Genomic DNA, 14,002 nt, shown 5'->3' on the forward strand with positions numbered 1-14,002 from the left:
AGACAAAAATGAAAAATGTTTTCACTTTAATTACAGCTAGTTTTAGTTCGTCTTATAAAAACATAAAATGTAGTTTGAGGTCATTTTCTTTTTTTTTTTGAAGCACTCATGTCAAAATCATTTCTTAACCTTAGTTTTAGTTATTTTTATTTAATTTTCATTGACTGCGTATATACGTAGACCTGTGCTTCAGTATTTCTTTTTCGGACTTTTTGTTTTTTACTTTTACTACCTTATACTTGCAAACTGAATTTGTACTTGCAAAAGATTTGAATCACTACTTCAGCTTTTGCCATTTTTCGTTACAGAAGTACTGCACTTACTTCTACTCAAGTACAGATTGAGTGTACTTTTGTCACCTCTTTCTGATAATGATGACAAGGATCCAGTTGTAGTAAACTACTTCAATAATGTTCTCGGATTCAAATGAAGTATTCATATCAATGCTAGCTGAACAGGGCAAACATCAAGAAATCTTCCCAAATTCTGCATACAAAAACACAACGGCCAGTCCGATTAAAAGCCAATTCATTGAAGCACTACTGGCACAGAAATCAAAGCAGGCATGTTCAATTTTACATTAAAGAAAACATTTTTTTCTTCTCCCGTGGCAACATTAGTAAATGGAACCAAGAGAGAAAGCTGCCTCTGCGGTTAGATGGCTCACTGCATCTTTAATATGCATTCAGTGAGGGAGAAGCTTCAAGTTGATACATCATACTGTATGTTCTGGATGTTGAATTCTTTTGGCCATGATTCTAAAAGTTATGAAGAACACATGAACATTTGAAAATACCGCTCAGTTTTAGCCCAAACCACTTCTGCTAGAAAGAAAAAAAAATGTCATCAAAAGTCTACAAGAACATTTGAACTTGTGATGCTTTAACACATTTTCAACATGTGTTTGGGAAATTTTGTTCTGGTTCTTCAGCTGGAACTAGGGCTTTAGACAAGATGGATGGAATTATGAACAGTGGATGGAATTAGGTGGATGAATTATGAACAGTTCAAAATAGCAGTTGGTGTTAACAAAAAATAAATCAGCCTTCTGATAGATTTTTTTTATGCGTTGCACAGCAGGCCGAGCATTTCAACAGCTAAACTAATAAACCCAAAGAGTCAATTCAAAAAGCTGAAACCTCCTTTGTATGTCTCGGGTTGAAGTGAAGTAGAATCAGCTTTTTCTGACAAAAAAATATATATATATATCTTCAAAACCCTTCAGCTGGAAACCAACATGTGGTCAAGAGCTTTATTATTCATTTATCTATTTCCAGACAAACACAGCAGTTAACTGTAAAACCAGGAAGGATTTTCTCTCACATTGTACTTTTACTGAGCTGTTGCCTGGCAACAAGTGGATACTTCAGGAAACCACTGTCTGTAACATTAACTCTATACAAAAAAAGATTTTGAATGGTTCATTTTTATTGTATTTATTTATTTATTTATTTATTTATTTATTTATTTATTTATTTATTTATTTATTTATTTCAATAGAATAAACCGGAGAATCAGAACGTGTATTATTAATGAAGCAAAGCAGATTTAGCCAAGCAGAAGCTAAGATACGTTATGTTGCCAGTTTAATGCCCCCCCCCCCCCGCTGACTTGAAGGATTTACTTTAAAAATTGGATCTATATCCTCATTTCTTTTTATTAAAAATACTTTGTCTTATCAACTGCCTTTGCACTACCGATCCAGCATGCCAATGCCACGAGTTGCCAACGTTACATATTCATTATCATGCAAAAATAAAATGCTATTTTTTTATGATACCCTTCATGCATGCATACTGTAAATATATATGAATAAATACATAAATATGTACAGAAATTCAGAGTTTAAAAGCAATTCGATTCCCCCCACAACAACGTAATGATTGCCAGGCTTTGCACACTGTGCGTCACAAATGCTGTGCTTGCAGTGTTTACTAATGTGATGGATACATTTTATGTATGCATGTAGTACATAATTTTACAAATCATCTTAATCTCTGCTTGCAGAACACACCGAAACGCCGTCGATGAGCAAACTATGAAAGCAGCCTTTTCTTCCTCCCTTTTCTTCCTCCACTGACCTCGAGAAGGAGGAAGATGATTCATAAGTTGTTTTTTTAACCCCTCCGCAAGTGGGCAATTTTCTTTCTGCTTTTGCTTCTCATATTTGATCTTGAAAATAGAGCAGTCACCATGGTGGTGTTTGTCATCATCAGCATCAGCATGCCCTCTTTTGAACTTTTTTAGATCAATAGTAGATTGCAGCGTGCATGCGCGCGCTCATAAACACACACACACAAACACACACACGTGCAAGCTTATTAAAGCTAATCACACATACTATGTGTATGAATTGATTGTTTCTCTGTGTGTCATGCAGCTCATCGGACCTCCAATTAAAATAGCTTCTCTTTTCTTGGTGGAAGGGGAAAAAAATAAAGGGAAAAAATGTGTGTGTTTTTATATATATATATATATATATATATATATATATATATATATTATAATAAGCATCCACCTCTTAAATTAATTTGTAATTTTGTTTATTGATCAACAGAGGGTACCTCCACTTCAAAATGGAGTCATTCATTTGTTCCATTTGAATGCAGTAAGCCTCTTTTGGAAACGGAATATTTCGATTCGATGCAGTAAATAGAAATGATTAACGTATAAATATACTTGTCTTGGGTTTTGAGTCAACCCAAACTGGGCTTTGATGTAAAAAGTATATTAGTGATATTTTTTGACAGCTGAGGTTGAAAATGATAAAATCAGACAACCTTTGGGAAGTTTCATTATAGTATTTGAATTAACACAGCTGGTGGTTCAATAGCGGAACGTAACGCAGACACCAATTGCCATGATAGAGCCCAGTGGGTTAATGTGCAAAATAAAAGTGCCACTTTTAAAATAGTACACGTACGTGTATTTCTTTTATTGTATATTCCTCATTGTGTTTTAAATCCTTGATGGTAAAATAGTATTTGACAAAAGATTGTAGTTAGGATTTTTTTTGTAGTAGTACCAGTATCGGGAGTATTATTTTAGTACAACTACTGATTCTTTCATGATTTTTATTTACCTTATTGACCTTGTTTTTGTCATGTTGCTCAGGTGCGATCATGTTCCGCCTCCCCGCAGTACGTCTGTAGAAGCGCCTCATTGTTTGCTGCAGGATGTGACACATGTGATGAGTGTTCAGCGGGCAGCCGCTTCACCGCTATCATCCGCCAACAAGCGTATTTATTGATCCCAACAATGCGAGCCGGTGTCTCAGGCCCACAGAGGTGTTCTGTCTCTGAGCGAAGCCCTCGCATAGGAATTAAAAAAAAACATACAAAGACTATCAAGCGGACATTGTGTAAGAAAAGCCTTTTTTCTCTAAAAGCCTCATTTGTCTCAAAGGGATTTTGAGCTCTTTGATTGTTGTCTCTGTCTGAACCTGCACGTTCTTCTGTTCCTCTTCCTCATTTCCCTGTTTTTTTTTTGCTGCATTCCAGCAGCGTGGAAAAACAAACAGATGGAGGAGAGAGGGAGGACGGGGTTCAAACTGGGAGGCAGGAAAAAAGGAAAGGATGAGAGGATGCAAAGCCGGCGGGGAGATGAAGGCAGAAGCGGGATGGAGAGTCTGATGAACTCATCTAAGGGGACTCTATTTTTTTTTAATAAGCAGCAGACTGTGAAGCTAATCTCCAACCAGTCAATCTGAATAATGAGCACGAGAGAGAGAGGGAGAGAGGGAGGCAAAGAGCGACAGGATGGGAGGATAAAAAGAAAACGAGTCTCATTATCCCGCCACCAATTTTCATCACTGTCCTGTCCGTAATCTCTGTCTCTCCGGCTTTCTTTTCCTTGACACATGAGGAGCAATTACGCCAACTGTTTAGCTAACTGGAACGCTCGGAGCCTCTGTCGTATTCCACAAGCTTCTGTGGGGGGGTGAAAAATGGCTGACAGCCAGCCACCTTGCTGTTTAACTGGAAATTATTACCTCCATCTAAAAGTGTATTTTTACCAACCTTAGTCAGTTAGTCTATCGGCAAAGATTTTTACTCTGCGTACTCTACAAATGCAAATTCTGGAATAGTGTTGACCCGCACAGACCCTGCCGATTTGCATATTTGATTTTTTTCTTTTTTTTTTGGGAGGGGGGGATTTTTTGCTATACATCAAAAAAGTCAAATCATACTTTGGTGCCATCATCTGGCATCATTGTGCCAGAGAACTATGTTGATGTGGGTTGAGGACTTTTGTTTGGGTTAGGGTTAGAACTATGTTGATGAGGGTTGAGGACTTTTGTTTGGACTAAAGTAGTCCTTTGCTGCCGTTGTCTAACAAAGCCTTTTTTTCGAAAGCAGAGCTATACAGAAAATGCAATTTTTACAGTGTTCAAGGTCGTTTGAATTCATATTAAATGTATTGATTGACCATGGAATCAGGTCCATCAGATTGTACTATGTACATATTTATTTCTTGGGGACATAAAAGGCACAACTTGGGTGGATTGGCCAATATTCTGTCTTACTGAAATATCGATCTTGTTTCTGTGTATTCATGCAGAAATTGACTTTGTGTGGAATTTGTGCCGGTTTTGTTGAACACAAGGATTTTATTCTGTTTTGTGAATGGCAACAGGTGGCTACACACAAATTAATTGTCATCTAGTGACGAGCCTTTCATTGTTCTGCCTGTCACTATTCCCTTTGAATGTTGCTGAGATTTGTCGTACGGTTTGATGACAAAAGAAATCTAAAATGTGGGGGTGAATGATCACTGACTGCACATGCCTGTTAAATGACTCAAAGGTAAGTTGATTGGATGTTGATTTATTTTATGCATACGCACGTTTTAATTGTTAACAATGTAGCAAGCACACTTGGACATTCTGTTCAACAAAAGCTGATAATGATGGCCAGTCATGATGCTTTTTATATCCAGACTTTATTTTGAATGTCATGATTTGAAAAAAGAAAAAAAACAAAAAACAGTTGATTTCACAGTTTAATCCTTGAAAAAATATAAAAGTGTTCCCTCGGTGGTTTGCAAAGATTCAATTTTCAAGACTGCGTTGTTATAGAACTTGGGTTTCTGAAATTCACAGTGATTGCTACTGTAGCTGTTTGTTCACAACAAAAAAACTCTGATGAGCAAACAAGCAAACTAAACAATTCATTTGTCTGATAAATGCTATAAACAATCAGTGCATCTATAAATAAAGTGTACACCCCCTTTCAAAATTATTCCCAACATTAATGTAAAGAATTAATTTGGGACACAGTCCATTTCAGTCTATATTTAGTAATCATTTTTACTTAAGGCTAAGAGATGAACTATTTTTTGTATTTCACCAGTCATTTATTTTATCACAAGTACGTATGTGTACTTCCACTGAAGTACAGGGTGTGATTACTGTGGCCACCTCTGACAATAATAGATGACAGTGAGACAGTCCAAGCTGTCAGCTGTGATCCAGCAGGCCTTTAGCGTCTTCGTGACACCTCCACTTGCCGAGACTCCGCAGCTCTGGGACTGCTTTCTCCCCAAGGCCCGCTCATACATTGATGCTTACTATTCCTGATGGTCACACCATCCAAATGGCAAACTCAGACTGACCTTTATGTGGCAGCCAAGTGGCCAGGGTCTTTTAAAAGGCAGGAGGACAAAGTAGGAAAGCGGCACACAACAATAAATATTTGACTGTTTTTTTAATCACACCAAACATAATCATGCCCCATCGACTTAGCTAGTAAGTGCTTCTCATGACAGTTAGTTAAGTGCAAGGAAAGACTGTCTGATTGTTATTTATTAGAAATGAGCCATCACAAAAGTGTTCCATAAGGTCTGATAAAGCGGGTAGCTGGCCAGTTCCAAAAAGGAATGCTTGGCTTGTATGCGGGTACATCTCAATAGATTACCATATTGTGGTTAATTTCACGATCCTATTTTTTAATACACAGTATTATTTGTGCTGTACCAATCGCTCTCGCATTCACTTAGTAAGAACTGAACCTACGCTGCCAGCACCAAAGTCAGCCAAGTGTACTTCTTCACTGCAATGACAAACACTTCAAAAAGTGTCATGAGGAAAAAAAAAAACTTGGTGGCTGCAAAAGTTTAGGTTTTGACACGGGGGGCCATTACCTGAGTAATTGCTGGAATACTTGATGAGATAATCAATTCTTTAAAAGATTTGTGAGTGGCTGCCCTCGTTCGTAATAATTAATGACATTGACACTGATCATGTTAATGACTCCTCACAATAATTAGTAAACAGTTAAATCAATAGTCTTGACTGGCACTGTCACCATAATTTAACAATATTTTTATGAGAGTGGTTGTACTTTGCAGTGATGTAATGTTCTTACATTGCTGTTTCTAATATTTTGAAAAAGATTTTATGGCAAAATTTTGACAAAAACAGCTGCATTCCCTTGGCGAGGATGAGATGTGAAGGTGCGACGGTTGATGTGAATGGATGAGAGGGCGATGTAGGGAGGAGAGTGATGTTTGTTTACGTAAGGGTGGTACGGGGGGTGGGGGGGGGGGGGCGATTGGACGATCCAGTAAACTGCTTGTGAAATGAAAATGGCTCTTTAGCAGAATCCAGGACACTTGGGCTGGGCTGGATCAATGTCTCTGATTTAGTGTCTAAAAGCCTGTCAGTGGGAGGAAGAGGAGGAGGTAAAGGCTGCGTGGGGGATGAGTGGACAAAGAGGATTTTGGAGGTGGAGGAGTCCTTTAATGGAAGGAGGGACGGATGATGAGGGAGTGACACTCCAAGGAGGTAAAAATTAGTGAGATTACTCTTCAAGTCCTCTAAAATCAATGTGTCCTGGCTGTGGATAGGGAGAGGGGCAGTCCTATTTTGCGGTGGGGGAATTGGTGCAGCCTTTTGGGCCAAAATCAATAGCGAACATACGGTGCTTCTTGAATCTTGACTTTCCTGCACAGGTCGAGCGCAGCATGTGGGCATCACGAGAAGTGACCTGCTTTAGGGAATGTTTAGTCTTCCTCAGGGTGGAGACACTTTGTCGTCTGACTTGCAGCCACTGTGGATCAAAATGTATTAAAAAGTCAAAAAATAAGACAAAAGGAGAGCACCCACAACAAAGCCATCCATCCAACCATCCATCCATCCAGACATCCATCTGTCCGTCCATCCATTTTTCAGGTAGTGCCTGTATTGCACCCAACTATTTTTTTGTTGTTGTTGATGTTTTACATTGTGAACCCTAACCCTATTTGTGGGGAATAGAAATCGCCAGCTGCTGTTTTTAACTATCCTACATTTGAGATCAATGTGCATAATGTTAGTGTGCCTTATAATATTCAATATGCGATTTATTTGGTTTTTGGGCCCATTTACATACTGTTGTATTTTATTATCAGTCAGCTATGTGTTTTTCTTTTTTAGGCAGTGCTTGGTGTAATATTGAGAAATAATTGACTCATTTGATATAAAGGTTATTTCTCTCCAGTTGCCAAGTGGTGGTCCAAGACCTGGGTCTGGTCCCTTGGTTGGTAGCTGCCCACTGCTCCTCAGGTACGGCTTAAGGCAATGATCACTCTGCGTTGTTTTATGCAACTAAATTAGCAGCTGTGGTCATCTTCCTCACATGGATGCTTTCGTGTGAGTGCCTCTCAGGAGGACGTTGACGTTCCAGCACCACAAGCAGGACATGGCGACGTGAGTGTTCTCGCATACCCTTGGGACGCGGCCAGTCTAGTTGGAAGTGGCGGTAGGAGGGGCTGTTTTATTTTTATTTTGAGTGTTTAATGTATTAAAAGGGGCGAGGTAATGAATTATAATCTTTAATGCAAAAAACGATCGATACCTCAGAGGGAATAAATCAGCTTTTTACTGAGTGCGTCAAAGCCCCTTAATACACTTGGAGAGAAGAAGGAGGGAGGCTGTGGCGGGGGTGCGATGCCGTGCAGCGGATGGAGAGATGGATGGAGACGGGGTGAGGGAGGAAGAAGTTATAGATGCACGAGCTCACCTCATTGAGTAAAAGCCCGCTGAGAGCAGGGTGGGTTGGATTGTGACAGCTTTTTGAAGAGGAGAGGTCACAGGGTAACTTGTTGTTTTCCCCCCTTCCTTCTGACCTTCCTTCTTTCCGCCGCCCCGAGCAAAATAACTGAATTTACCTCGCCACAGCGCCTCTCTTGTCTCTTGCCCCCTAAAGTGGCCAGGACATCAAGCTATGAATTACAACTTTTTGATCAATCCACAGTCAAGTGACACACACAATGACGTGTGCTGGCTTGCCAATAGAAAAGAAAGGCTTTATTGTCATGATACAGGGAAACGAGCCAGACTGCAAAGACACGCCCGACTTAACAAACATCCAATGCGGCCACGAGTATTTATGATGCCTAGCCCGCTCAGTTAGTGGACTAAGTGGCCCAAGTGAGGTTTTTGCTCAGCGGAGGCCCTTTAGTGAGACACGGTCATTAAAATGTGATGGCTCAGGAAAGGGGCTAAGGGGGGCAGAGGGGAATAATGAGGATCACCAAAACACGGACAAGTTTGCTTGGAAAAGTGATGTGGGCCAATCATGTTGCAGCCCTCAGGTTCTCAGTTATGAAGCAAGCGGCGTCGCATCTTCAGATCCACACTGCGATGTCAACCGGGGCGCACATTCATCATTCATCCCTTTAGGAATCAAGATGCAACAACGGCATCTAATCGCTCATTTCAGTAGTTATTTTTTTACTTCCTCTGTTTACTTTCTCCCCGTTTTTTTATTTATTGTATGATTTGTCTCTCGCCGTCTTGCTTTAGCAAAGAGCGTTGGCTGAATAAACAAAGGTCAAAGTGAAAATTGATCATCTCCCTCCTCCTCTTTTTCACAACAGCCGGCGGTCGTGAGAAACTTCTTGACACACTGCGAGGAATTTTAAATGCAAAAACGAACACAGCTTTTTGTGTACACTCATAACAAAGCTCAGCGTGAGTGACAGAAGCAATAACTTCCTACAGCTTTGTCTTGTCTCAGTAGAAGAATACTTTGTTGTGAATGACATCATCACGTCAACTTCATAATTGATGAGGTGGATTAGCAGTCCATTAGTCATTAGCCGAATGGGATTCCGAGCTAGTCTGCTATTCCCTTGTGCCGTATACACCTAAAAGCACAGACCTTTTAGAAAAGAAACAGTCCATTTTCAAAAGCATTTTTCCTCTTTTTTCGTGAGCAAAGGTCTACCCGACTTTGAGCAGGTACGCCTTGTACTGTGTAATCTGCATCGAGCTATGAGTTGTGGCTGACTTTTAAGTATCGTGAGTGTAGCTGCTGTGTCTTTGTCTGTCTTTGCTAACTGCCCCTTTCCATGTTCAGGGGTTCAGCTCCATAATGACCCCCCAACCCCATCTGTCAGCTCTGCACTGGAACCATTTGAGTCAAGTGAGTCATTAGATCATTTAGCATTAGTCCACTGACGGACTTTGCAGGAGCCCTAAAGTGAACCACATGCGAGCCAGATGGCCCAGGTTTCTCCCCATATATCCAACCGCACATTCATACAGTAAGCAAGATAAGGCCGTGAAAAGAGATAAGGAGGAGATGTCAAGTGTTTTCCTTTAACACCTGGCCGGACACGCTTGAATTAAGCAGCACAGCCTTTATTCAAAGCATCGCTTTCACAGAGATTCATTTCTCCTCGTTTCCAAATGAATATTGCCCATTATGAGTGAGCACCTGAGCTCTAATAGACTTCTCCTTTTTACCTTGAAGTAATCCAACAGATCAATCAGGGAGAGCAGCCGATACATTTGAGGTAATCCTATAAATGTTTATTGCGGATGAGATGACTCAGTGCGAGCGTGGCATAAGTACTTGTCTCCTCCACTTGAACGCTTTCACTGCTTGGCTACACTACGAAACGCTTGACAAAGACTAAGATGCTCTTTGAGCTTCTTGCCCTCCAAACCGTGAATTAAACATGGAAAGGAACTCCAAAATGCTTGGAATTTTTTTTTTATACCACTTTATATACTTTCTTTTATATAGTCTTTTTTTTTTCTCAATCACACTACCATTTTTTTGGTCTACAACTACATTTTGTTGGGAATGTATTGAAATATTTGTAAGAAAATGTTGCTGGTGGCTGGATAACTGATAGCAAAATACTGTAATGTTAAAATGTATGGTATTAATTTAAAAGGACAAAAATGAATACAATTTTCAGTGAGCTGGATTTCTTTGTACTTATATTTAAAATACGGTGAAGAATATTTATTCAAAACAGTAAATCGAACAAATACCTGAGAACAATCTGTAAGTGCAACTTGTTAAATAGAAATAAATGGAGTTGAGTCAGTCCGTGAATCTTTTTCATGTGTCATTGCTGGAACGTTGACCTGTAAAATGGAAAAGACTTGCATAAATAATGCAAAATCTCTGACCATCCATCACTTGTTAGCATCATCTTGTGCCCCTCACACTTCTCACCTCCATTTGTCTCCTCCTCAGGGCTCTCCTGATTGCTCACTTTGGCCTCCGCTGCCTGCTGGGGTGCGCTTGTTTCGCCACTCTCTCTCTCCCAGACAATCACGGAGGTGTTGTGACCGGAAAGCAGGCGAAGGCGAGGCGGGGTCCTTTGGTCGCCCGGACTGAAGGATTGAGAAACTCCGGCGCCACCTCTGGTCAAACCCCAACCGTGACGGGATCCCAGTTTACGACGACCCCCGGAGCCGGGACGTGGGACCAGATTAGAAGGAGAAGAAATTCTCGAGGGACATGGAGAACCCGGCGCACTGCAAGGATCTGCAAAATGTGAGGAAAATTGTATCATATACTTTATACATAATCATTGCAATGCATAAAACATGTTGATCCCAGATGACCTGCAGCTTTCGTATATTATTCAATTCTTCATCAGCAATGATAAAATATGGGGTCAAACTCAAGGCATGTCAGACCCATCACATTCATTTCGGTGGCCCACGAGAGAAATGTGGGTGTAGAAACACATTTATGTTAATTCTTAAGTGGATTTGTTCTTTCTATTTCGTCTGGAGATCTGTATTATGGTTTACGATTTTCTTTGCTTTAAACTGTTTTAAAATCTCTCTAATTATAAATGGACAATCATTTCCCGACTTGTGATTTGACATTCAATGCATTGTTTCTAACTAAAAGTTGATAAGCAAATAACAAATCCAATGTGGCAATTCTGTGTGTCATGGCACAATTTCACTTCTTAAGCTTCTTAGCTGATTCTGATTCTGAGACATTACTTATCTACTGCAAATAATGTATCTTTTTTCATCTATCTATGCTAGCAACAAATAGTGACTGGCACAGCAATGAAATACTTTTAGACTAGATGACAATTATGTTGCGTATTCACTTTTTGAGCTGCATGACAGTCTCTAAAATAAATTGGGTGGCTTGGATCTTGGAAGGTTTGGAAACACTGCTGAATGTATTGATATGTGATGTATTGATATGTGATGATACGTTTCCTGTATATGGTTATCACAACAGTCCTTAAATGGAAATCATAACTACAATGTGGTTGACATCCTGGTTTAGGGCATATATTATGCTTTTGCCGTAATCTTATTCGCATTGAGTATGACATTTCCATGCACCCATATAGTATTACACATCACATGGCAAAAGTTTCATCTGGTCTTAAAAATGTCAAATGCATGCGTTTGTCGCAAGCAGAGTGTAGTCTTGCAAATCCATATTCCAAGGCTGCAGTAAGAAGTCTTTGCCATTGTGTGACTCGTGCCTTGTTATGCAAAATCTACTGGGTGATTTCCCATGATGCAATGAGCTACTGTTGCCTCTCTTCCCTCTGCGTATTTGCACAAACATACCTCAATATTATATAGTACTAACTCGGGTACTGCCTCCCGTCAACACTATTGTTACTGCTGCAACCATTATTATTGCATAAGATATTTAATTCGTTTCAGATTCTGATTCTGATTCTGATTCTGGAGGACACACAATGACATGTCGTTTCAAAACAATCTTTGAAGTGAGTTTTATAAAAATCATGTTTTACGATGTGATTTCATAATAAAGAAATAGTTAATTTTTGACTATGTATGAACAGCTGCCATTTTTAAGATAATAATGCTCCGGTCTGATTTATGCTGCCAGAGTGGTCGCGCCTCATTATTGGAGTGAATTCCTATCAGATGGGTCAAAATAATTAATCCAACCTCAGGTAAAAGTAAATGCTCCAAATCCATAGCTACCAAGCCAGCATTATTTAGAGTGTAAGTTTCCCACTTGAAAAATGTCATGAAACCACCACTGCAATCTATAACAACAATTTTTAAATAATGATAATACTAATTAGTGCATAGTGTCAACCCAAAATAGCCTTTTTGACTTTCCAAAGGACCATTTTTTGACACAGCTCTGATAATGGTTCCCCTTAGACAGTGTAGTTGTGCCTAATAAAGGGGCTTCCGAGTATACATCTGTTTGAAAAATGCGTTGAATATAATGCTTTCCTTCTTCTCTCTTATCGTGTTCAGTAGAAGCCCCCCAGAGTCCAGCTCTACTTAAGAAAGTTTTTCCCTCCCTCCTCTCAAGAGTTTATTCTGCCACTAAGCACACTCGCTCATAAGGGGATTCTTAATGAATGTGTGAAGTACTACAGAACCCATGCAACATGAAAAATGCCCTTCTAAACTCTGTTAAGATTATCCCGTTCTATAATTAAAATGAGATTGCACTGAATTCAAATAATTTGCATCTAGTTACCGTTGCTATGATTCATGAGGCGTCTGAAAATGACTACCAGGCAAGGCATAACAATAGCATCCGATCCAATAATTCAAAATGAATGAAGGTTTTTGATGTGACTTTTGGTGTATCGCAACTGCCCTGTGTCATTCAATGTTTACTCCTACCAGACAACGGAATGTGGAAGCGATGTAATCCAAGGGGGAATTTGATACAATGCCTTTTGAAAGCGCTGCATTCATTCATTCATATAAGAAGTGAAGAGTAAACACAGTTGAGGAGGTAAAGATTAAAGCATTAGAAGCTAATAATAAATTGAACATTGATCTCAGCGGAGGTTTATTTATACAAAGAGCGAAGCGTCTGGGCTTATCAAAGACAGACTTAACTGCTGCTATTAGAGCCTTAAGGGACCTTCTCTGCTCATTGCTTTAATTGCCAAGTTTGGACCGAGGCCATTTCGGATCAAATTGATCATGCTATTATTCTTACAGGCAGGAGAGCTCTCACTGTTACTAAAAGCAAGTGGCATTCTTTTGATGCAGATATTAAAACATCTCAGGCGAGTGAAGCATGAGAAGTTGATCCTGTGGCCATCTGATCGGCTATTTAACAAATACTTATTTAAATAATTAATAAATAATTTAAAAGAATCATTTAACCTGTCTTGAAAGCACATTTGACCCTGCTTTCCAACATGAGACTTGAAATATAATAATTTAAATTGATTAGAAATGTAATGTAAGGTTTCCTGGAATGTGGGAGGAAACCCACGCAGGTACGGGGAGAACATGCAAACTCCACACAGGAAAGTGGGAGCCAGAATTGAACCCACAACCTCTGAACTGTGAGGTGGACATGCTAACCAGTGCCCCACAGGAGAAGCAGTGCTCTTCAAAGTATTGAATCTTGCACAACATGTCAAAGTGGGTATGAAGTCATCTTACAATACTGCAGACAAAACGAATGAAAACGACTAAGCAGGCAAGCATTTACAGCGCAGATACTAAGCGGAGGAAATCAGGTGTGAACTCAGAATAATGACGATGTGTTGCGCATTCAGAGTGCATAAAGACAGGAATGAAGTGCTACGAATGCTTGCCTGGCCGCAGCAAAAAGACGACCACACAAGGGAAAGATTTGAGGAGAAAGAAGCCCGATGGGTGCCGAGCTCACTTGCTAGTCATGAGGTGATGTCTATGCATGCCCGTGGCCTCGCTTGACGGGGCCGAGCGTGTTAGAATATCCTTGCAAAAGGCAGACAGAGCGCCGGGGTGCGCGGCCCT

At 39.9% G+C, this 14,002-nt stretch overlaps 2 protein-coding genes across 10 annotated transcripts in view; one reads left to right on the plus strand and one right to left on the minus strand.

Moving 5' to 3' along the window:
• The window catches only part of macrod1 (mono-ADP ribosylhydrolase 1), a 123,591-nt gene extending 114,134 nt beyond the window's left edge, over window positions 1-9,457 (plus strand). For 3 of the 8 annotated variants that reach the window (XM_088386278.1, XM_088386288.1, XM_088386259.1), the window contains one exon: window positions 2,008-2,916. Coding sequence is in view for 6 of the 8 variants with exons in the window: in XM_088386259.1 (XP_088242385.1) it covers window positions 2,008-2,042 (35 nt within the window). In the remaining 2 variants the exon portion in view is untranslated. Of the gene's footprint in view, window positions 1-2,007; window positions 2,917-3,114; window positions 6,514-7,478; window positions 9,316-9,341 lie in introns of those variants that run through there. The other 5 variants (XR_015860682.1, XM_088386242.1, XM_088386224.1 and 2 more) reach the window with 5 other exon arrangements.
• A 678-nt stretch (window positions 9,458-10,135) lies between these two features.
• The window catches only part of ccdc88b (coiled-coil and HOOK domain protein 88B), a 40,547-nt gene continuing 36,680 nt past the window's right edge, over window positions 10,136-14,002 (minus strand). Inside the window, exons 26-27 of one of the 2 annotated variants that reach the window (XM_088386054.1) lie at window positions 10,455-10,769; window positions 10,136-10,363 (exon numbers count right to left, since the gene is read on the minus strand). In XM_088386054.1, coding sequence (XP_088242180.1) covers window positions 10,338-10,363; window positions 10,455-10,769 — 341 coding nt within the window. In that variant the 3' untranslated portion in view covers window positions 10,136-10,337. Of the gene's footprint in view, window positions 10,381-10,454; window positions 10,770-14,002 lie in introns of both variants that reach the window. The other variant, XM_088386063.1, reaches the window with a different exon arrangement.

This window comes from Syngnathus floridae, chromosome 1 (genome assembly GCF_059516105.1).
Source record: "Syngnathus floridae isolate MCC-2025c chromosome 1, RoL_Sflo_1.0, whole genome shotgun sequence".
Classification (NCBI taxonomy): domain Eukaryota; kingdom Metazoa; phylum Chordata; class Actinopteri; order Syngnathiformes; family Syngnathidae; genus Syngnathus; species Syngnathus floridae.